At 42.7% G+C, this 24,131-nt stretch overlaps 1 protein-coding gene across 3 annotated transcripts; it reads left to right on the top strand.

Moving 5' to 3' along the window:
- Positions 1-768: 768 nt before the first annotated feature.
- On the top strand, positions 769-21,738 carry kdm4aa (lysine (K)-specific demethylase 4A-a). Of its 3 annotated transcripts, none has more exons than XM_082505424.1 (22): positions 769-892; positions 3,203-3,367; positions 4,019-4,194; positions 4,281-4,395; positions 5,029-5,222; positions 5,525-5,574; positions 6,572-6,675; positions 6,795-6,932; positions 7,042-7,277; positions 8,461-8,768; positions 9,137-9,531; positions 9,961-10,057; positions 10,239-10,423; positions 11,398-11,602; positions 12,056-12,132; positions 13,359-13,414; positions 14,062-14,170; positions 15,888-16,076; positions 16,183-16,353; positions 17,391-17,510; positions 17,894-17,986; positions 18,087-21,738. In XM_082505424.1, exons 2-22 carry the CDS (start codon positions 3,230-3,232, stop codon positions 18,225-18,227), a joined length of 3,297 nt encoding a protein of 1,098 aa, XP_082361550.1. In that variant the 5' UTR covers positions 769-892; positions 3,203-3,229; the 3' UTR covers positions 18,228-21,738. The 3 variants fall into 3 exon arrangements, with proteins under 3 accessions (XP_082361550.1, XP_082361549.1, XP_082361548.1); XM_082505423.1 differs by having other exon boundaries at positions 9,958-10,057; XM_082505422.1 differs by having other exon boundaries at positions 9,137-9,555; positions 9,958-10,057.
- Positions 21,739-24,131: the final 2,393 nt, after the last annotated feature.

Genomic DNA, 24,131 nt, shown 5'->3' with positions numbered 1-24,131 from the left:
GATTGAAACAGAGGTCACAGGTTTCCTGGTCCTGAAGTCTACAGTCAATTCTTTGATCTTTATCACATTGAGCTGTAAGTGATTCTCCTCACACCGCGTGCCAAAGGAGTCAACCACAGCCTGGTACACTGTCTCATCAAGCTCACTGATGCATCCAACCACTGAGTCTAAGGCATCATGGGTTCTTGTACTTATTTAGAATGGTCTGTAATCAATATACATCCTGATTATGCAAATTTTCCCCCTTGCTACAGCAATTGGGGATGCATATAGACTGTGCAACTCCTTGATTACTCCAGCAGCAAGTACTTTTTGTCGGTGGAACCACCTGTCGTCTATAACTGTTGGCACAAGGCATCTTGATCAGGATGATGTAAAAGCTCAAAGCTCATTTACTTACTAATGCTAGTTGTATTTCCACACAAAACACAGATTGTAACTGATCTCAGTGGAAGCCTACCCAGTGGCTTCTTGCCTCACAATCTGGTTCTCATCAGTTTACCATCAAAGGCCAAAGGTTTATCCACAATAAAAATGTGAAAAAATGAACATAAAAAAAGCTGCTGGCCTCTCACAACCGTGACATTAAAATAAAACATCAGAATCTCTTCAACTTACTTTTAATATCTCAGAATGGGAAACAGGTGTTTCATCAGCTGAGCTGTCCGTAATCAGAACAGCAGGAGGCGTGGTCTGGAAACACAGGGCGTTGTGATTAGCTGGGAGACTATGGTAGCCCCGCCTTCATATGCGCTGTGTAAACAAACACACACTGGGCATGCGTCACTGTAATAATGGAGGACTGTCTTTTCTAGCCGGACTGATGTTGTCCGTATTGCAACTCTGTTACCTGTGATCGGAGAGCAAACAACTCCCCTTCATTTCAGCGTGTGTAAGTTAAAGTTTGTCACTTGTGAAGCGGCTCACTTTGAGGGGAGCAGAAATAACTGTTAAGTTTGCGCATGAGAAACTAACGGTGAGCAACAAGCCATGTTTGCTAGTTGGTTAGCAGCTGTCAGATCTCCGAGTCCGCAGCACTTCTGCTATTAACTTCTACCAGTTTTGACGGTAGGATCTGCGCTGTCCGTAAATGTTGGCTACTTAGTGGTTACTTTTGAACATTAGGGTGTTTTTGATTTTTGTTGACTTAACTTTTAATTCTCGGGTCGCAGAACAAGCTATGTTGCAGATAGCATTTTAGCTAGCGGACTAGCTAAATATTTTTCCGAGGAGATGCGCTGTAAGTGGGCTACCACGTGTGAGTGACGTTCTGCTGAGCCAATCACATGCCGAAGATAAGACTGAGTCGGGACTGTGTCCAATCACAGAGGATCTCCGAGTCTTCCAGTAAAGTCCGTTAAGACAGAGTGCAGCGTTGCCTTTAGCTAAAAGTTGAGTATGTGTGTAATCGGAAATCGATTTTTGTGATACACAATGTTTAGTTAAACTAATTACTTCGGGAGTTTACGTTATTATTCTGTTAAAGAATAAACTAATCAAATATAGTTTATTGTGTGTTATTACTAAAGGTGGAGGCTTGGTTAAAGTTTTTTTTGAATTCACAAACCTGAAACGAGGCTGTAGATGGTGTTTGGGATCCGTGTGTTTATGTTCTGGTCCCAGTCTGGGTGGATGTTTTGCTGGGAGTGCTTTTGACTGAGGAGAGGTTTTCAGTTTTCATGAAGTTAGGAAAATGTTCACAAGCAGACAATAATGTAAAATCACAGAAGTTATTGCTGCGATGCTTGGTATAGTTCAACTTGGTGATATGTCCGAAACTGTGTTTGTTGATATAATTAATTATCACGAGAAGTCTCAAATAAGCATTTATTTCTAGACCCACGAATTGTTGGGTGGGTGTGGTTGTGGTGCCTTTGTTGAAACTGTAGTGCCCAGCACTGCTATGAGGTTGTGGTTTATTACATCCTGTGTAGAGATTTTAATTTGAATTATGATTATGGCTTTTAACAGTTATGAAAACAAGCTAATCAGGATAAGATTACTCTTTTTTTTTTCATATTCATTTGAAGATTTTGTTTTGTCTTTGTAGTAAAATGAGACCAGATACAGCCTCAGGTCAACGCAATATTTTCAGAAGTAAAAGTTGCAGAAAGGATCTGTAGCATCATTAATGTTTGTGTGTGTTTATATTTGAAAGCATTTTGGTTGGTTGTTAGCTTCAGCTCTACTTAGTTCTGTGTGTGGAGACCAAGCATCTCTCCTGAGGTGTGTGAGTCTGCTGCTGTCTGGGCCTTTTTTAGGCCTTGTCTGCACCCAGAGAGATCCCACTGTGGAAGCTGTGGGCCAGCAGGTATTGACAGTTGCTCTTGCGAAACGGCCTTTGTGGTCAAAACACCCACTAGTCGGGCAACAATCAGTCCCTGTGAGCTTGACTTTTTTATGTATTTATGTAGTTTTTTTATTGACTTTTCTTTAAAGTTAAAGGGTATCATCTATAAACAAAGAAAAAATGTTAAAGGCCATAAAAACTGGATATTTGACAAATTAATGACTTATCACAGTAAATAATTGACCAAAATCATTGTTTTTGCTGTAATTGAGCAGCCTTGTTCCTGTGTGCTGATTTCAGAAGGTTTTAGGTTTTATCATAGATAACATTAGTCTTTGTAATGTAAAAGTTAAACTGGCTCCAAAGTTACACAGAGTATTTTTTTTTAAACTTGCTAAGTTTAAGGGGTTTTTTTGTTTTTATTTTTTCAAGTTTGTATTAAAAAATTGATGTTCTGGTTTTATCACCTGGCAGTGTGTTTGAGATGATCAGTTAAGTCTGTTAAATGGCACAGAGGGGTTCCGACGTGGTCACAGACTTAAAAGAGGAACTGTGAACCTGTGGGGATGGTGGATATCTGGTGAATGTCACTGATTGTGGTGTTTGTGATCACTGCGGCAGATCAGTTAGAATATATGAGAGAAGATGCTTGAATGGTTTCCTGTACTTAACTGACAGGCTGTGCAGATTTTCACTTTGTGTGTATATGAATGTAGAGCACATGATTAAAAAAAATGCATAGCAACTAACGTTAATAAAGAGCAACATCAGCTAAAGGCAAGTCACAACAAAGAAACTGAGTTACTCCCAGGATGCTCCCACAGATGCTCCATTGATGCTAAGCGTGCTGCATTGTCTGAATGTATGCTTAACTGTCAGGCAAACAGACATAATCGTGTTTATGTTTTCCAGAGTTGAGGTCACAATAACACTCCCAAGATGACCACAGACACGCCAGCCCAAAGTGTGGGCTGCAGGGTGATGACATTCACCCCCTCCAAAGAGGAGTTCAAGGACTTTGGACGTTACATTGCCTTTATGGAGTCACAAGGAGCGCACAGAGCTGGGATGGCAAAAGTAAGTTGCTTCTGTCTTTTTGTCACTTTTTGTTTAGCAGAGCAGAGAAACGCTGCGAATGTCTTTGTACCACAGCTGTTAAAGACTTTTGAACCAAAGCACAAAGTCAGAAGCCAGTCGTTTCCTGTTCATTAGTGTTTAGAGGATCACATCTGAAAGTTTGCTCTTAGTGTGAAAACATGAACCTAACAGGAAGTTAGGTTAACTGGTCGTGTTCAATGTTGACATATTCAGAGTTTTATCATCCTTTTAGTTACTTTAAATAGTTTCTTATAACATTTGTGTTGCCATATAAATGTTCTGAAGAGGCAGATGTAAGAGGAGTCTGAGACTCCTGTGCTATTGTTTAAAGCTAACATGCCTGTAAAGTCACTCATTAAAATAACATAACTTGTGCACTGATTCATAGCCGTACTTCCTGTGTCATCTTTACATACACACAACGGTATCTGTCTACACAATTTCCATCAATTGTTAAAATATGTAAAAAAAAAAAAGATTTAAGACAGGAAGATAAATGTATTTTAAATAATAATAATATCAATGATAATATGTAAAAGGGGTGAGAAATTCAGTGTGATACTAATTCCAGAAATTCACTATTTTCCTTCTGCTGTTGCCCTGAGTTTCTCTCATCTGTGCTCCTTGCAGGTTATTCCTCCTAAAGGCTGGAAACCCAGAAAGACTTATGATGATATCGATGACCTGGTGATTCCCGCTCCCATCCAGCAGGTGGTTACCGGCCAGTCAGGACTATTCACACAGTACAACATCCAAAAGAAGCCCATGACTGTCCATGATTTCCGCAAGACCTCCAACATGGACAAGTCAGTTTACTCAATGAAAGTTTGCATGAATGGGTTTCAGCGACTGTGACCTCTGCTCAGTCTTCTCTGAATATCTCTCTCTGTAGATTCTGCAGCCCACGATACGTGGATTTTGACGAGCTGGAGAGGAAGTTTTGGAAGAACCTGACCTTTAACCCTCCACTTTACGGTGCTGATGTCAGTGGAACGCTATACGATCCAGTGAGTGTTGATAGGCTGCATACATGGAACTTAAATATATTAAATTCTGTTTGTGGTAGACAGGTGGGGTTGTTAAAAAATGTAGTTTACACATTCCTCCTGTGCCAGTGTTATTACCTGAGTATTTGTGATAAATCGTTGAGCGATAGAATCAGCTGGCTCTCAGAGAACCTCTCTTCCGGCGCCTATCTTCAAGTTCAGTGTCTTGACTGCCGTCTCTGTTCTGCAGCCTCGGTGAGCTCAGAGCAAATGAAGCAGCTCTACCTGTTGCAGATTCGGACTAGTCTGGCACTCCAAGATCAGAAAGATTACCGTTCCCAGCTGGGGTCCAACGAATTGTAATCTCTCATGGAAAGAGAGAATCTGTGGAGGAACGTGTGGATAGAATTGAGGCAAACTGATGGGAAAATACAACCACATATTATACACTGGAGCTAGCTTGTTACTAGCTGCACTACTAAATTGATAAACTGGGATGCGGTTGTTCTCATAGATTAAAAAAAGAGACTTTTATGTTCACAAACTCACATCTTTCTTCATTCCTTAGTTTTCCTGATCAGTTAAAGGTAAATCAGTTTCACACATACGGTTAGTCGTCCTGACTTGCAGCCTGTGTGAATCCTTCCTCTGCAGGATGTGACTGAATGGAACATTGGTCGTCTCAACACTATCCTGGACATTGTGGAGAATGAGAGTGGCATCAAGATCAAGGGTGTCAACACGCCCTACCTGTACTTTGGGATGTGGAAGAGCGCCTTTGCGTGGCACACAGAAGACATGGATCTATATAGCATCAACTACCTGCACTTTGGAGAGCCAAAGTCCTGGTAGGGTCACTGACAAACCTCACCTTTGTTTGAACGAGTGAATATTAACACATATCTAGTTTTTGTATTTAGCAGAAGTCTGTTTGCCAAAGCAGCCAGTTTACAAAACAGTTTAGAAAAATCCTTTAAAAATGTCTTTGTTTGTTTATTTACTGTTGAAAACATTCAGTTATTGTTTCTGTTCATGTAGTTATTACTTAAAGTGAAGCAGGGATCTCATCCACCGATTGGAGCATTTTTGACTCTGGTGTAAACGTCACAATCACCTTTTTCAGTATTTCTGTACGTTTGTTACTTCTTAGGTACGTCGTCCCACCAGAGCAAGGGAAACGTCTGGAAAGGCTCGCCAAGGGTAGGTGACAGAACCCTTATTGTTGTCTTTAAGCTGCTTGATCACAGAGTCGATGCCTGAAGTGACTTCAGCTTATTATGTGTAGATGTATGAATCCAATCCAATTTTATTTATAAAGCACTTTAAAATACCCAGCACAGGAACAAAGTGCTGTACAGAAAATAAGTTAAAACAATAGAATAACAGAAAACAGCAAAATAAATAAATAAAACATAAAATTAAAACAAAAACAAGATAAAACGGCATCGAATCACCTAAAAACAACTGAAATAAAAATAAAAACCAACATCTCACGTGGTGTCAAAGGTCAGGTAAAGAGGCGGGTTTTCAAGAGTGACTTAAAAACAGGTAAAGAAGTGGCCTGTCTGAGCTCTAAAGGAAGCTCGTTCCACAGTTTGGAGCTGCTACAGCAAAAGCAGGATCTCCTCTAAGTTTACGCCCAGTCCTGGGTACATGCAGGAGCAGCTGATCAGCTGACCTGAGAGAGCGGGTGGGTGTATAAGGCTGTAGCAGCTCAGAGAGATAAGATGGAGCTAGGCCATGGAGAGCTTTTAAAAGTAAATAAAAGAATTTTAAAATGAATCCTAAAAGAAATGGCAGCCAGTGAAGTGAAGCTAAACCAGGGGAAATGTGCTCAAACTTTCAAGTGCCAGTTAAAAGACGAGCTGCGGCATTTTGAGTAATATATGATGCGCTGACCCCAACATAAAGTGCATTACAGTAATGCAGCCGAGTGCTAACAAAGGCGTGGATCGCTGTCTCAAAGTGCTGCCGCGAAAGAATTGGCTTTATTTTTGCAGCTGCCTGAGGTGAAAGAAGCTCGATTTTACCACTGCCGTATGAAAGGGGAAGTCCAGTGTACACTCAGAAAGCACCCCAGAGACTGTAACGGCAGTGATGTTTACATATCCCACATAACTGTTTTACACTAAACCATTTAAATAAAAAGAGCCAACGAGGCCCAACTGCACCGCTGCTGATGAGATCCTGTTTCCAGGTTTCTTTCCAGGTAACGTCCAGGGCTGTGAAGCCTTCCTGCGCCACAAGATGACTTTAATTTCACCATTCATCCTGAAAAAATATGGCATACCATTTGAAAAGGTAATCTTTTATTTAATTTGCGTTGTCTTACATGCAACACTAAATGGTGATGAACAGATAAGCAGAAAAAATAAAATAAAACATTCATCTTATACTGATCTGTGTTGTTCTCGACTCAGGTCACTCAGGAGGCCGGGCAGTTCATCGTGACGTTCCCGTTTGGTTATCACGCTGGTTTCAACCACGGCTTCAACTGCGCCGAGTCAACTAATTTTGCCACTCAACGATGGATCGATTACGGCAAACAAGCAACGCTGGTACATAACGACGTTTGAACGGCACTGAGTATAACTCCACAGCTGGTTTATTTATAGTGAAGTGAATTCTTATCAACTTCGTAGTGTGTTAAGAGTGTTTTCCTCTCAGTGTTCATGCCGGCAGGACATGGTGAAGATCTCCATGGACGTATTTGTACGCAAGTTTCAACCTGAACGTTACAAGCTGTGGAAGGCAGGGAAAGACAACGCTCCCATCGACCACTCCAAGCCCACGCCGGAGGCCGCCGAGTTTCTGAAAGAAGACAAAAAGATCGGACCTTCAAAGGAGAGTCCTGCTGAGGTGCCATCCGAGGAGCCCAACACTGCTGTCCAGGAGGACAAAAGGTCTGATTTAAAGTCACTACTAACCCACTGCTCCTATATTCACGGAGTTTTCTGATACGGATGTGAACCGGTCGTAATAAATCATTGTTAAATGCTCAAAATCTTTACCCAAACTATTTATATGGCATATAAACCAATTTTAAGTACAATAACAATAATCAGCTAAAGCTAATTAGTTGAATTAAAACATGCATCCACCATAAAGATGAAAATTTGAGTCACTGCAGATTTGCAGATGTTCTCAGCTTAAAGATTGCAGTGATTCAGACTGTTTCCAGTACAGAGGTGGTTCTGTCTCCACTCAGAGGAGCAGCACTGACACAAATCTCTTTAGGCTCTGCCAGAAGTGATTGAGCATAGGCTGTGACAGATTATGTGATTTGCTCTCACATGTCAGCCTCACTCGGAGTCAGCTAGGGGTGGGGGAAAAAATCGATACTGTGTAGTATCGTGATATTTTGTTTGCTAATAATGTATCGATACAGGGACAGCAGAAATCGATATTTTGTTACAAACAACTTTTTCTCTGAAGTCAACATGCTCTGCAGTCAGAGCATGTTGACTTCAGAGCACGTTGATCCTTTTTCTGAGCAAGAATCCTGACATTCCTTCACTGTCCAAATGTGTTTAACTTTTTTTTTGGCAGCAATAAACATGACAGTTTACTTATTTTAATTTAAGACATGTTTTATTTTAATTAAGTTTAAAACTTTTTTATTTAATGTAAAATTATATTTTTTTAAATTTACTTTCAAATTCTTCAGTTGCTGAAGGGGCTGCATAGTTTTCATATTGCATAGTTCAGAATAGCTATAATTGTACCAGATGGTTGCATTCAGTTAAGTTGGACTTGACTGTAATACAAACCGTTCAGTTTGTCAACAATAAAACTGACTGAAATGAGAGAAAGACTGAGTGCGAGACTTTGATATTAGATAAAATGAATATTGATAAAGTTTACCTTTATGTGCAGAATTTAAATATCGCAAAATATTTTTAAAAAATCGCAATAATATCGTATCGTGCGTTAAGTATTGTGATAATATCGTTTCGCGAGTTGTATGGTGATTCCCACCTCTAATGTCAGCCTCACTCGGAGTTGTTAGTTTGTTCGCGGCAGTCTTTGAGAAACACGGTTTAGTTTTGAGTCCTGTCCAACATGTCTTCGATTTGCTCTCCCAAGTATCAGTCCAGAGCCTCACACTGCGACTAAACGTCAGCTTGAAGCTGTCAAAGCCTCTGAAGATGTCAAACCTGAGCTGCCAGTGGCGGGGGTGGAGCCAAAGGAGGCGGAGGTGGAGCCAAAGGAGGCGGAGGTGGAGCCAAAGGAGGCGGGGGTGGAGCCAAAGGAGGCGGAGGTGGAGCCAAAGGAGGCGGAGGTGGAGCCAAAGGAGGCGGAGGTGGAGCCAAAGGAGGCGGAGGTGGAGCCAAAGAAGGCCAAGCTGTCACGTAAGGAGTCTCCAACTAAAGTGACCAGCAAGGCAGAAAAAGGTACCTCAGACTTCACACCAATGTTCCCTCACACAAACTCCCTGAGCCGACACTTGGACCACTGTGAGCAACAGCAGACGTGAGCACTGTGGTCACGCCAGCATCCAAGTTACATGTTTATTAAAATAATCAAATTACAGCGTTTATGTTAGACTACTTTTAACTGCTTCAGCCCACTTACAATTAAAATTTTAAAGACCTCTTGTTTATGACCTGTGCAGCATGTTAACACTATTGGAAGTAAAAATAACTTGAATATGTGAAATAAAGTGAAGATTATAAAAAGACTCTGTGGCACACTGAACCCATGTCCTGTAAAAGTTTGGGGGCAAAGTGCTAGTCTGTGTATCTCAATGAATCTCTTTCAGACACAGTGAAAGTCAAGGAGGTGAAGAAGGAGAAAGGGACCAAACCCCAGCCTAAAGCTCAGTCCAAAGCCAATGCCAAGAAAACTTCAAACAGACGAAGTCCGCTGAAAAAAGAGAAGAACTGCGTGGTGGCTATGGAGGTCTTTCCTCCCGAGTCCACTGAGAACCAGGTGGTTTCTCTGGGCGCTGAGGAGACCGCTGGAAGCGAGGAGCCTCCACTGGACAACAGCTGCAGCAAAGTGTTTCAGAGGACGCTGAGTCCCGCAGACGTCCTGCACGTCCACAGCTATGCCAAAGGAGACTACGGCGACGGAGAAGTGCTGTACAGAGAGGAGAAGACGAGTGAGGATAGCGACCATGAAACCGAGGAGGACAACTGTCATGTTGGCAAAGCAGTGAGTGGACATGTATTTAACATTGTAAGTTACCCACTGCTGTAGTTTTTGCACTTTTCTGGCCTTGTCATTCCAAGATGTGTGATCTTTGTACTGTTCTAAACATTTTCTCCAGTCTTTGGTTCGTGTGTTTGTCCAAATGCATACATGCAGCCATCAACGCTCTTTGCTACTTTCCACGACTTTGAACATTGAATAACTGCATTACTTTAACTATACCATCGCTAACTAAGAATTCTGGTGCAGCCCAGTCTCGTCATCTAGTGGTGTGTAAGCCTTTTTTACTTTCATGCTCAGATATTATTAATATAAAAACACCCTAAAATGATGAAGGCGCAGGCCTCTGGAGAATGATGCATATATGGTGCAAACATGATCAACTGCAAACTAGCTGTGTGGCCTTTTGAAAATGCTGTTTCTCTCCAGCAGGTGGCAAAAGCGATGGCAGGACTTCGAGACTTTGAGACTGACCTTGGGCAGCTTCCAGGACACCATCCACTCATAAAAGACGGCATGAGTGATGAAGGTGTGTCTGAACACTTTAAGGTCCCATTATCTGCATGTAGTTTATATTTGAGAGGTAATTAAGCCACCTTTGACTTCAAAGCCAATAACAGAATTAGATTAGTGAAACTAAACAAACCAGGCCTCTGTCATTCCTAATGCTGTTTTAGCTAAATGTGTTGTCTTTGCTTTTTGTGCCTCAGAGACTCCAGAAGAGCCGCCCCCAGTGGAGGCAGGGGGTGTGGAGGGTGAGGGCTGGGCCAAGCCTCTGGCTCACCTGTGGCAAAGCAGGCCACCCAACCTGAAGAAAGAGAGGGAGTACAACCAGCGAATAGGCTCCAAGCCTCCATACTGCTCCATCTGTTTGCTCTTCCACACGTACCACCAGGTAATTCGCAGCAGAGCAGACCTGCTCCTCACCAGTCCACCGAGACAAAACCAGATATGGTACAGGCCCCCGCAGCATCTGAACATGCAAGTAATATAGTGTTCTTTGGTGAGATGAGCCAAGCCAGGTGAGGTTTGCTAAAAGGGATTTTTATCAGAACAGTTGCATCATGGGAAGTTTACACTGTTTTAATTGGTCCAGACTGTATCTTCTGATACATCACAGTACAGAGTAAATCCAGCCTCACGGCAACTTCATTTACCAAACTGCATCTACATGAATTCAATGAATGCACTTGGTAGTGTCGGGCCATATGTAAAGATTTCCCACCGACACCTGTCAGTCCAATAATCGACGATGGGCGATACATTCGCGCACGCGCAGACTTTTTGATGGGCAATGTAATCATGCACGGACTGATTTGCCCGTTTACAACACAGAAGTTCAAACATGGACGAACTAATTTCCCCCCCAAAATTAGGGCTGTCGTTGATATGTTCGTCCAGTCCAACTCTCGTACTTGGCATTGATCCTCTTTATGGCTGTTCGTGCAAACTTGAACAGACTCCAGATTTTCCATTTTAAACAAAAGTCCGTCATCTGTGAAATCTTCAAACGTTCCATTCATAGACTGAATGTCGTGTCATATCATCTATATTTACCTTTTTCCTCAACTATTTTCCCTTCTTTCATCCTACAAACATCTCATCTTCAGTACTGGTTTCCAGTCTGCTAATATTAGCGCTGTACCTTAATGTGTGACTGTTTTGCTTCTTAGATGTTTGATTGATCATAATCAGGTTTGAATATGGAGCGACTCCAAAAATAGTATTTTTGACAGCTAATCAGGGCGCGTAAGATTACGGAGCATTTAAACCTCTGTGGCTGAAGATGAAAGCAGTAAATTGTGTGTTTCGAGAGACAAACAGCAACTCTTAACAGAGTCCACATGTGTTTGTTGTGACTGCTGTCAGACTGAGTGTGCGAACAGCATCGACACGCACGTGGTGGTGGCCGGGGAGCGGATGCGAACCAAACCTCTGATTCCTGAGATGTGTTTCACCACCACCACAGAGGACGACGCTGAGTGTGAAGAGCAACCGGTCACTCCTCGTCTGGAAGAAGATGGAACCAGTCTCCTCATCAGTTGCTCACAGTGCAGCGTGAGAGTTCATGCATGTCAGTACACGCATGTGCGCCTGCACACACACGCACTCTTCAAGTAGGAGTGTTAGTTTATATCTAACTTAGCCTTGTTTGACATATGAGTGTTTTCATCAGAGGCTTTTCCTGCTTTAAAACGAGTCTTTAAGTGTGACCACTATACGCACAAATGATGTTTCAGCGAGAAGAAGAATTTTTGTTTCAAAATAGTTTATCGAAATGACCAGAGAACAACGAGGAATTAAATTCAAAGAACAAAATAGAATATGAAGTCTTTTACGCTCCTGAGTAATCATTTCATTACGAGTTTGAACCGATGCAAAGGCCAAACAAAACAGAGGACATTTCATACACAGCATTTGTCATATCATCAGTTATTAATCATGTTATAAAAATGGAATCATTAAAGCTTTTCATAGTTCTTCAGTGTTTCACTGACGTCTCAAAGTTTGCATTTCTATCTTCCAGCCTGTTACGGTGTCGATCCAGCCAGTGTGAACAAGGAGTGGAAGTGTGCACGCTGCAAGGCCAACGCCATGACTGAGGTCAGCCAATAATTGTGGCTGTTTTTACTCTTTATCGAGCCGTGCAAGTTAGCATGAATCCAGTTGGTAGTCAAGGGATTTGTTTCCTAACGGCTTCTAAAAGTGGAACTGTCCATCCTGCTTCTTCACAAGTCCCACATTCCAAATCATGAAAAGATATTTTACACAATCACTATTTGCACCATTAACGTGTAACATGAATTACATTAATTAACGTGTAGTGTTTTTTTTAAGGGTGTTGAATTATATTAATTTAGTAGATGTGATGGTTTTACAGTTACCTGTTTTCTACACCAGAGAGAAGAAAAACGTCACTTTTTACAACTTGTAGGCAGATCATTTGATACCGTTGGAGTTACAAGCAAAAGATTACTTGCCTAAAACAATCAGATACATTAAATGCTACATCAGTTTATAACTAGCTTGCATCTTGATAATGTACTGATATGCACCACTGCATGAAACACATTATTATAAATAGAGACTCGAAGGAGAGACTGCTTTGAGTCCATTAGATTTATACTCTAACACTTTGGTAGTGCAGGGTTGCTGAATGAAGAAAGGATTAGGCTACTAATTACTATCTATGAATACACACACACACACACACACAAATAAAGCAGTTATCTCCCCCCTGACCCGTCATCCTGGCTCCCCGTTGCCGTCCCGTCCCCAGGCAGGGACGATATATAGACAGAGGGAGATGGAGTATTTGTTATTTATTCATCAGGATTGAAATATTTCTGCCTACATGTGTGGTTGTCATGTTTGATCATGTGATTAAACACTGAATTAACTGCCTCGTTCATCACAGTTTAGAAAATAAATTCAGTGTTTCAAAAATTCATCACGGAGAGGAAGAAGTGTGTGTGCAGTCGTTTTCAGGTTTGCACCTTTTCTTGAGCTCTGCTGTGACAGAACCTGAAACTGCTGCAGGCTGACTTCATCACAACTGTGTGAACTTAATGTGACTTGACTGTAACAGATGTTCATTAATATGTAAAAGACGAATACTTAAGCTGTAATGTGACAGTGAGGAACTTGAACAGATCCATTGGGTCCCTAATTTTACCTCCCACGTGTTTGAATAAACTTTTAGATCAGACACATTGTGTTTGATATCTCCAACCACATCATAGACATTGATTTATTAAATCCATATTTAGATGTTAGCTACCAGATGTTCTGTATTTTCATCATTTTGATCATCTCGCTCTTTTTTGTAGAATTGCTGCCTGTGTTCATTGAGGGGCGGAGCTTTGCAGAAAGCCAACAATAACAAGTAAGTCATTTAAGATACATTAGTGAGTGAGCACATCTGATCATGTGGTGCATCTCGAGATTAAATTCTGTTCTTAGAAACAGAAATCCTCTTGTTTTATTTTCCTCTCTTTCTGTCAGAGAAAATGCAGCAGGTAGCTTTTACCAGCCACATGAGATCTCTGTCTCCGCAAGAAGTTGAATATAATTCAGGGCCTGGCCAAGAAGCCAGGTGGTAGGAAATCATGAAATTGGAAGGATAAGAGCGTGCATGTTAGCAGGAACTGAAAGATAAATTCAAGGGGATTATTCTTGAGTAAATCAGGTGGGGATTTTGTCAGTCTGTGAGACGGTTATTTTAAAAAAGAAAACATTAAAATGTTAAAATGAGTTGCTATCTTGGTGCCTGGAGGCCCTTATTACATCTAGACGGCCTGCAAGTAAAGTGTAAGTGGGGAAACGTGGGTGTGATTCAGTAATGGACTTGACTTCATTGTTTTGTGTGATGATGCGCACAAAATTGACTCCCCTGCCATCTGATTCATTTTGCTGTATCTTTGCTTGGATAATTAGAACCATAAAAACAGATGAAGAAAACAAACAACATCAAACTGATGCTGCCTGTGGTCGGGTGTGACCTCTTTGTGGGGGTGTGTTTGTGTGTTGCAGGTGGGTACACGTGCTGTGTGCGGTTGCTGTGCTGGAGGCACGCTTTGTCAACATCACAGAAAGAAGTCCTGTGGACTTGAGTGGGATCCCACTGCAGAGATTCAAACTGGTAAGTTCACATTTTTATGAAGAAGGAAATTCGAGTCTGAAAGCTGCTAATTAGAGTGAAAGTGCGACCTCCAAACAAACAACGTGAACAAAACAAAGATACCAGCAAGTACAAATAATGTCACGAACAGAGACAGAAGCTGAAATCTTAGGACGTTTAACACTTCCTCTACACAGATGACAGCAGTTTATCATTAGTTATATCTCTTTAGAAGAAACACTGTTGTTCTGAAGAGATGACACTAAAAAGTGTGACACGGGTTTCTTTATGTAGTCGTCTGCTACAGATTGTGATTAGAAGCATTTCAGGACCCAGTACAGACTTTAAGCTGGCCAGGTGTGATTGCGGATGACGCTCAGGTGCGTCTGGACTCTGGCCCAGCGACAGGGAGGTGTCAGTTCAGGTGGTAGCCCGCGTATCCATCGGCGCTGGTGACGAGGTGGGTCCGGAGGTGGCGGTGCGGCAGGTGTGGCCGTGAGCCGAGGCTCCCAGACGGGTTGGCGGGCGGCCGGTGGGCAGGCCTCTGGTGGAGGTGAGGCCGGTCTGGCCAGCATGCCGACTTCAGGCTTAGCAGGACCCTCGCACGCCCCGACCTCCATCTCCGGTGGGTGAGGTCCCTCGTGCGCCTCGTCCTCTGGCCCCAGCTGGGTAGGTGGTGGGGGTGGAGGTTGCTCGGCTACCCTCCTTCGGGGAGAAGAAACCGGGTCGGGCCACTGCCGGGCACCAGCCGCTCCTACCCGAGGAGTGGGTACAGGTGCAAAGACAGGTTGGCTGGTCTCACTCTAGGGGCCGGCGCGGGTGCACTCCCACACAGTCGAGGGTCGCGGGTGTGGGTGGCGTCGGCCAGGACCCAGTCTAAGCTGCAGTTCTTCCCATTGTTGCCACCTGCTCCCTCCACGTGGTCCCCATTTGGGCCAGCTCCTCTCCTGGCTGGCCCAGTACTGGGTCGGGCGTGCCCCCATCCTGGGTTTTGGCACCCCTGGAAACGACCCACAGCAGACCTGCCCACACATTCATGCTTTTCAGCATTTACTTTTATTTGCACGGTTGCTGTGACACACAGATGGCTGCAGCTTTGCAGCCACACACACCAACAACATTGACAACAGACAGGACCCAGTACAGACTTTAAGCTGGCCAGGTGTGATTGCAGATGCCGCTCAGGTGCGTCCGCCTCCCCTGCAGCAGCACTGCAGACCACGCCCCTCCACAGTCATGATGCAGCTAGATACAGTACAGTTGTTCGAGATAGCAGAAAAACAGCTGTGTTACGGTTAAACTCTAAAGAGGTTAAAATATCTTAGATTTCCTGACAGTGTAGCTCCTAACATGATGGCACATAAGATGAATTCTGTATGTTGGTAGTAGTGCTTTCATGTCACCTGCTCAGCGTCACTTTGTTATCAACCAATTTACTGATTTTAGGATATTATGTGAACCAAGATACTAGGGGGGACTAATTTTATGGCGTACTTGCAGACAGTTCCTGCTGTTAAATACCAAGTACAAGGGAGCTTCTAGTGACACGACAGTGTCCCTGATGTGGCCGTAACTGTTCATATGTTTGAAATGGAAATGTGTGAAAGAAGAGGGAAGATGTTGGAGATGAGTTACCAGGTACATTTAATACTTGGTATGAGGGCAGTTTGTTCCTTGAAGTTTTGTTAATAAAAAATAATTTCATAGACTAAAACGAATTTTCTTTCACTTCAAACAGAAATGTTACTACTGTAAGAAGCGGATGAAGAAGGCGTCCGGCTGTTGCGTGCAGTGCTCTCACGGGCGCTGCCCCACCGCCTATCACCCCACCTGTGCACAGGCCGCCGGGGTGCTGATGCAGCCAGATGAATGGCCGTTTGTGGTACACGTTACCTGCTGTCGACACAAAGGTCCCGCTCAGATTGAGGTAAAAAACAAACAAACGTTATTTTATACCCCAAACTTCCCCAAATATCAGATTTATGAAGCCGTTTGCAGTCGCACGCATAAAAATACTTTTTTCCCTTTGACAGCGCAATAAGGCAGCCATGCACGAGCTGACCGTGGGACAGAAGGTCATATGCAAGCACAAGAATGGGCGCTACTACCAGTGTGACGTGGTGCAGCTGTCCAAAGAGACGTTCTACGAGGTCAACTTTGACGATGGTTCTTTTAGCGATAACCTTTTCCCCGAGGACATCGTGGTACGTTCCACTACCTTCTACGTCTTTTCATTTTGTAAAGAACACAAAGTGGTTAAACATACTCTCAGGGAGTGGTCTCTTTAATAAAGGAGACCACACAGAATTTAAATAAACTTAATGTGAGGAAATGTCCATCAGCTGTCTCCAATAAGCTGCCTGCTGGTGTGGAGAGGCTGAACCGCCCTCTTCACAACCTGACTCGCTGCAGCGATGGCGTCCCATTACTGTACCGCGCTCAGAGCCAGTGAGCCGTTAGCTCGTTCACAGGTGTTTGTAAAGGCTGGTTTCATGTGGCAAAGGGACCCAGTGTCCATATATTGTGTATCCTTGTAAACAAGCCTAGATGTCGACTTTGTACAGCAGTTAGTTGGCAGTAACATCCCAGCATCAAAACAGTGAGTCGCAGAGATTAGCTAACCGTTTTAGCTTAAAACCGGCAAAGCTGAAACTGTTTAAAGGAAGTTAACGTAAAAAAACCTTAAATTCAGAAATGTTGCCAGTGTAATACAGTGGTGTGGTCATGATGAAGATGATGAAGACGCTGGGCAGCCTCCTGGTTAGCCTGTGAAACAACAACCACTCGTTGTGAGACTGTGAAGCTGGTATGAGCCATGAATATGAAGCAAACTGTGCTGGATGTCAAAGGCGATGCTCGTGTGTTTGCTTTCTTTTAGCAGACATTTGTTCAGACGTGTAAATGCACGTCGACACCCTGAGTTATCCACAGCGTGTGTGTCACTGCAGTAGACGGCAGCGGTTTAACCCTGCACTATATTTGGGATATTTTCACAGCTTGTCCCTGCAGGCAGACAGTTCATCCACCTGTGCTCGCCTTAAAGCCACCACACACCTTTGACAGTCATGTTACACAGCAGTTCCTGATTATAAGCCTCTGGAGTAATCCAAACATCATCTAGTGCTTCACACTTGACCCGAGCATCAGAACAGCTGACACTGCCATATTTCATGTCAGGTTGCATCAGATATTTATCCTCCTTTCACGTTTCTTTGAACTTGGTTTGTTTTTTGCCTGTTAGAACCGAGACTGCGCTCAGCTTGGACCACCGCCGCAGGGTGAGGTGGTTCAGGTGAGATGGACGGACGGCCTGGTGTACGGGGCCAAGTTTGTGGCAGCTCACGTCATTCAAATGTACCTGGTAAGATTTTTTTTGTCTTCTTTCTCCAGTTTTTAATCATGTAAAGAAAAAACTCTTCAGTGTGTAACAGCAGAGACGGGAACGCAGGCGGGAACCATTTCTGACTTCCAGTAAGGAAGGATGCGTTCGCTGGCGAGCACATCTCCTTCATGCCTCGTATTTCTGATTGGGGAATATTTTCAGAGTAGGTTGGACGCGTAGTAAGAAATCAAAATGCTTTACAGCTTCACATAAAACGAGTCACCTGCTCGGCTTTAAAGGCAGTCGTCTTCTGGCTGTTCCTGGAAACTTCTAGTAAATCAGCAGCAGATTGCAAAGACGTTGTTCAACAAGCTGAATGTTGTTATCTGTTTGTGTCCTGACTCAATGTTTCTGGACTGCAGGTGGAATTTGAGGACGGATCACAACTAACAGCCAAGAGAGATGATGTCTACAGTCTGGATGAAGAACTCCCCAAGAGAGTTAAAACCAGACTGGTACGTTCTCCCGTCTGTCCCATTCAGTGTTCCTTTCAGTTTACTTGGAAGTTCATCAAAATGAAGAAGCACTTTCAGTGACGGTACCATCTCTTTACAGTCGAAAGCATCGGACATGAGGTTCGACGGGATCTTCGAGGAGAAGGAAATCATTCAGGAGTCAAAGAGACAGAGAGTAATCAACTCCCGTTACAGGGGGGACTACATCGAGCCTGTGATCTACAGAGCCATCATGGAGTAACGGCCACTTCCTGTCTGCCCACCCACTCACCAGCAGCACTGACAGACTGAACTGTGCTCACTGTACCTTAACTTAGCAGCTAGCCGCAGAGAGAGTGTAGCTCCAGATGACTTCCTTCAGGACCCGCTTTGGACTGTTCTCTTTTTTCCTCTCCTGTCTGTAAGTCGAGGAAACTGCAGTATTGTTTCATTCAGTTTTTTCCACACAAGTCCACAGACGGGCTGAATCCACGCCCGGCAGCACGCATCAGAAGGAAGCAATACAACAAAAAGCATTACATCAGTCAAGTAGCATTTTGACACAAAGATGTCAATTTAAAAAAATGAGGTTTTGAATCTGCTCTAAACATTTCAGTCTCCTTAGTGTTGATCTAAGCTTAAAGCAAACTCAGCTTTATTTCATTTTGTCCTTTACCATTAGTGCCTGTGATACACTGAGCCCGGCAAGTAACAGGTCAGCAACTTTTTATACGCTCGGATTTACAGTTTCTGACTGTCTGAGTTCGTTAGAACGACCAGCATCGTCCAAAATGTTCACTCTTAAATTTCACTTGATGATTTATTACCCTACACTCGACTGTTGTAGCACAGGAACAAACACGCCTGACTGCACATCCTGTGTTTGCCACTGGTCCAGTTCTCTTCTCTACAGTAGAGAAAAACCAAAACACTCAACTGTTCCAACAGTTGGACTTACTGAAGGAAGGCGTGTGGAAGGGGCTGGTGCTATATGTGCACGCCAAGATTTCCTTCACAGAAATATTTCCCCAGTTACTGGTTCTTAAATATGTGGTAGCGTCACTGAAGCCAGGGCCACAGCAGTAAGGCAGGCAGCTTCTGAGGGGGGAGGCTGAGAACGAGCATCACAGACATACTTCTCGTCTTAAAGGTCATTTATGGAGATGTTTAACATTAAGTGCAGAAATCTTCCATTTTTGCTGACAGCAGCAGCTTCTTTGAGGGTTTTTGTGTTTAGAGTTGAAACTATTGCAAAACGATTGTATTTTCAGAATCAGCTGACGGCTCACACCTGCTGTTAGCTGCAGCAGTGGAAACGCAGAGACATCAAACATCTTAACGTTTACAGTTAATTATTTAAGGAGTCTGATCGAAGAGCTGAATTAACTTTATTCTTCTTCTACCAGTTACTCAAAAGATCAGTTGGTTAACTGATTGAGCTTTTAAAAACGTTACCCCTGAAACTTGCCGGGTTTCAAACTTTGAGGAGGTTAGACTGAAATACTGCCATGCTAATCTAATTGAACACAACTTGCTTGCACGCAGCAGCGCCACAGTGTTACAGAATGAACGGCACCCCCTACTTCACTAAAAGTGGATCAACTTCATAAGAATGTGCAAATTTGCCACAAACCATCAGACTTCCAGCTTGTGAGGCTCATGTACTACCACAGATTGTGGTCAGAGGAAACCATTTGTTTCCTTAAATAGCGTTTCAAAGATGCAGGAGTGACGTTGAAGAGTCGGGACAGTTCCCAACCTTAGAAGGTTCTTCAAGCTGTCCTGATGGTATTTTTAAAGGTTTAGAGAAACTGTTGATCTGTGACGTCTGTGACAGAAGCCTGAACCGAGGCAAATGTTCACTTTAACAAGCAGGTGATCAGACCTCGCTGACCGCCAGATTTCTTACTCGGGGCTACATTGTTGCATAATGTAATTCATCACTCGTTAACAAGCTAAACTAGCCAATCGGTTGATCTTCTTCCATTTGGCATCCACAGATGTAAATGATTTGCAGAGTTGGAGAATTAAATTTCCCAATGATGACATTTGGAAAAATCCCCAACCCCCCCCACCCCCCTTTAACCCAATAGAAACAGGAGTCTATTAAGCCACAGTGCAGGTTACACAGTTACTCTCACTGGCAAACCTTCCAGCACATCTGGACTGGTGTTCAGTCCAACGACACTCTGATCACCTCTTTGTCAGGCGATCTTGTTACAAGGAGATTATTTTAAACTGCAACCTCAGTGTTTATCTGTAGTGCAGCTGGAACGCCCGAGTTTCTGTACCGAGACTTAATCAGTACCAACAAAAACTTTGCCTTAAATCTGTCAATAACCTGTATTTCTACTCTGATCAGACGACTCCTAATCTGACGGGTTTTAGACACATCGTGAGCATTTTTATGGCGTTTCGAGTTCAGTAACAGCAGTAAACTAAATGTTTTCCACTACAAGTACTTGGGGACAAATAAACAACATATCAGTGAAGTCTGTTGATTCTCCAAAGAGCCTCTTCCTGTGGGTGGACTTTGGTTTCATTGGACTGCAGCTGGTAGTCCTCGTTCAGCTCTAACATCCTCAGTGAGCTTGATGTAGTGGCACATGAACCAGTACACCTTCTACTGGTTCTGGTGTCCCTTCAGCTTGCAGTAGGTCGTCAGCAGCTGCAGTCCAACAGCAAAGCTGGAGTCTGTCAGCAGGGTGACATCCTCTGTGGAGGAGCAGCGCACTGATATTTAGTACAACAAGGACCCTGTGAAGGCGTCAGGAAGGGAAAACAAGATGAACCGTAGCAGCTGAACTTCTTATAAGGGCGAGAGGACTGTCCCAGTACAGGTGGCAAGAAAATAAATTCAATGCTTAAATTTGTCAATAAATATACTTGAGCAACACGACCACGTAAAGTTTGTATGTGGAAAAGACTAATAAGTGTAATATTTCAGAGTTCAGAGGATTTTACTTTGATGCTGTTTGAAAGAATCTCCCTGTAACTTTTCCCAGCATTCCCGGCTGCAGGATACAGAAACTGATGACCTATTTCTCTTTGGGAGCGGTGCCATCTAACTCACTGAAATTGCCTCCTTGTCATTAACTGCATTCCTTCACATTTAGCAGAACTGAAATTCGCTTTTTCATGTTTTTACCTGCCTATTTATTAAAGGTGCTTTGAGAAAGCAGCCTCTGCGTTAATAAGAGTCTGCAGTGACCCTGCAGCCGTCGAGGTTGCCGATGTATGTTCTATTTTTTCTACACTATAGAGATGAATTTTAAAGAGTCCATTTGGATTTTTAATGCGCTTTGTTTCCTCTCTCTCCTACTGAAAACTGTGCTTTGCACTTTTATTTAAATTTGCGAGGACATTTGAACAGCTGTGTGCTAAATTTGTTAATGTTTAAGAATGTTAATTGTACATTTATAAGATGTCTTATGGATTGTGTGCTCCCCTCCTCCTCCCGGCCGAGCCTCGGGCGTCACAGAGTTCGTCTCCATCAGGCCGGTGCAGAATGAATTTGTTTTATTCAGAAACTATCAAAAGAGTTTTACGAGAGCGAGTGGGGACGGGATTTTCTTTCAATTCTATTTTGTTGTTGTTTTGTAAAAGCTGTTCTGTGTAAATGTCATTTTAAGATGTTACCTGTCGACACAGGAGAGACCGGTCCACTCTCGTCGTCTCCTCTTGAAGGAAAATATGAAAATACTTCCAGATTATCATCGAAACATTTTGTAAAAAGTCATGTGTTCGTTTCAGTAAAGAAATCTGCTTAAGCACCAGTTGTCTGTCTTGATCTTATCCATATAATTGAGGTAAGCCGTTTCCTGTTTCATTACTAAATGACTTCCCCTTCACTCTTGCTGCTGTCCTTCTGTCACAAATCGCTTCCAATACTCGTCTCTGAGTTTGCAGATGTAACTGTCTTTGTGCTGAACGTCCAATGACCCAACAACTTTCACTTAAGTTCAGACTCAAATTTTAAAGCCTGAAGGTCCTCGGGCAGGTTCCTGTCCTGTGATGTAAGGACGTTTATGTTAATATCAGAGCCTGGTTATTATAGTTAAATAAAAACTACTATTACTACTAAAAGTAACTAAAATAAAGTATTTTGAATATTGTAGCATAGTATAATACCTGCACTGGTTTTCCTTATTTTGCCTCTGATATATGCCCTCCTTACAGTAATCATCACAGAGACTGAAACTAATAAAAACTGAAGTAAAACTAAACAGTTTCAAATAAAATCCACTCTAGAAATTAACTGAAACTAAAAAAAAGTCAAAATTACTAATTAGAAAATAAATTTAACTCAGAGGTGTAAGAGTGCAAAAACATGCTGGCATGTCATATTCTACCAACATATGTTTAAAGGTGCTCAGTGTGAGTGAGATTGCAGCTCATCAGATTTGGCTTTTTGAGATTTGAAGCGAATTCATTGCGTTAGAAGGGCACTTTCATGTAATACCAACTTCAGCCACAAGAGGGTGCAACTGCTCAATGTTGCGTCCAGTCAGTCTGAGTCCATGCGCGGCTCCACCTCTGTGCAAATACCGCGCATGAGGGGAAAAATACTGTAACCGAGGACAAAGGTACCGAATAAAAGGGGCAAAGAAATAAACTGATAATTTGTTACATTAATTAAACATAGTTTTCCCAGTTATTTCCAGACGGCACTTACAACACATCCTGCTGATATCCCCGCTGCACATGAGACGGCAAACAATCCAGGTCTCAGCACAGCTGGGAATCAGCGCTATGTGTTGATGTTAAAGGAAGTGGCACAAACAAAAAGAGAGGTTAGTCCTCACACGGCTCACTCTCAAGCATTAACCGCCTTTAAGGCTGCACGGACCAAAACAAAATTACAAATCAATGAAAAGAACGACAAAAGGACAGATGAGGCAGCACAACAACAGCTGAAAAACAACATTATGGTTTAAAATGTTACCAAATAAAATATCCGTTTTATTAAACCATTCAAAAATCACAGAACTAAAACAAACAAATATACCAACGATCGGTTTCCCTGCGCGCAGTCGATCAATTCCTCCATTAAAACTCGTGGTCACACTAAAAAAGTCCAACAACACGCATTAAAAATCGGCACCTACAACAATAAGTGATCCAAACGAAATGGCAAAAGTCTCTTACCGAACAATACACCCACTCGCACCAGAGAGCGTTAATCGCCTCTGGATTTTTCCACAGAAGAGCGCCGACCTCACCCCACGCACCCACTCTGCCAATCACCAGCGAACTGCCAGGTGACACTTACAATACATACTAGTGGGTTTTGTTGTTGTTGCTGTTTTTAAATATCTTATTATTTCTGATATATAATTACTCACTTACAACCTCAGACGCGCACTGCGTTCACTCAGAGAAAAGCTTCTTCGGACTCACACTGTGGTGTGTTTGGACTGTGACACATCTGTCGCCTCTGCAGAGTGAATCTGAACTCAGTTTCATAACACTTATTGGCAACCAGCCTATTTTAAGCCAACGCTTCTTTTATTTTTTAACTTTCTGGAAAAGCCTAAAAGATGTATATATTTTACAGATTTTATTTATTTACAGGTTTGTGTCAAATTTATTTTTTTGACCTTTTTATTGGTGCCGTTTTGCACAGTTGTTTAGGTTTGTTTGTGTCATTCTTACAGGTATGTGCGTTTGTGTTGTGGGCTTTGGGTTAAAACTGGCCAAATTTTATCCACCACTGCCCAGCTGATAGCTCACTCTTCTTCCCCTTTGACCATCGTGGTAATAAAACAAATGCTTAATTCATTTTTAGTGTCCATAACTACTGTCTTTAACTTCTGTTTCACCTGATCATCAATGGTAGTTCTTTTCTACTCTCTTTGGCCACAACATGGCGCTGTTACACATCAAATTTGATTCAGTCCTGATCAAACATTAAAGACCACTTGAAAAATGGCAACAAAAACATTAATAAATAGATCAGATTTTGCATGGTTGGATCTTAACAAGGTTCCAAGTAGAGCTTAAACACGCAACAAGAAGAAATGAGAGTGAGACAAAACATTTTTGAGCATGACATCATGACCAGCAGCTTTACAGCTGTGGCTCCAGCAAACATCAGCTGATACTAGAAATTAATATTAAATCAATTCTAACAACAGCTGATCAAGCTTAAAGGTGCTGCTGTTGT

Source organism: Aulonocara stuartgranti (genome assembly GCF_965226115.1).
Source record: "Aulonocara stuartgranti genome assembly, chromosome: 15".
NCBI classification, from domain to species: domain Eukaryota; kingdom Metazoa; phylum Chordata; class Actinopteri; order Cichliformes; family Cichlidae; genus Aulonocara; species Aulonocara stuartgranti.
The sequence above is the reverse complement of the archived record's forward strand: the minus strand, read 5'-3'. Positions and strand labels throughout refer to the sequence as shown.

Excerpts from the sequence above, each read along its gene's own strand:
- kdm4aa (XM_082505422.1), top strand. The coding sequence starts at position 3,230 with ATGACCACAGACACGCCAGCCCAAAGTGTGGGCTGCAGGGTGATGACA. Across the intron at positions 3,368-4,018 it reads ACAGAGCTGGGATGGCAAAA|GTTATTCCTCCTAAAGGCTG; the intron begins GTAAGTTGCTTC and ends TGCTCCTTGCAG. Across the intron at positions 16,354-17,390 it reads TTTTCCCCGAGGACATCGTG|AACCGAGACTGCGCTCAGCT; the intron begins GTACGTTCCACT and ends TTTGCCTGTTAG.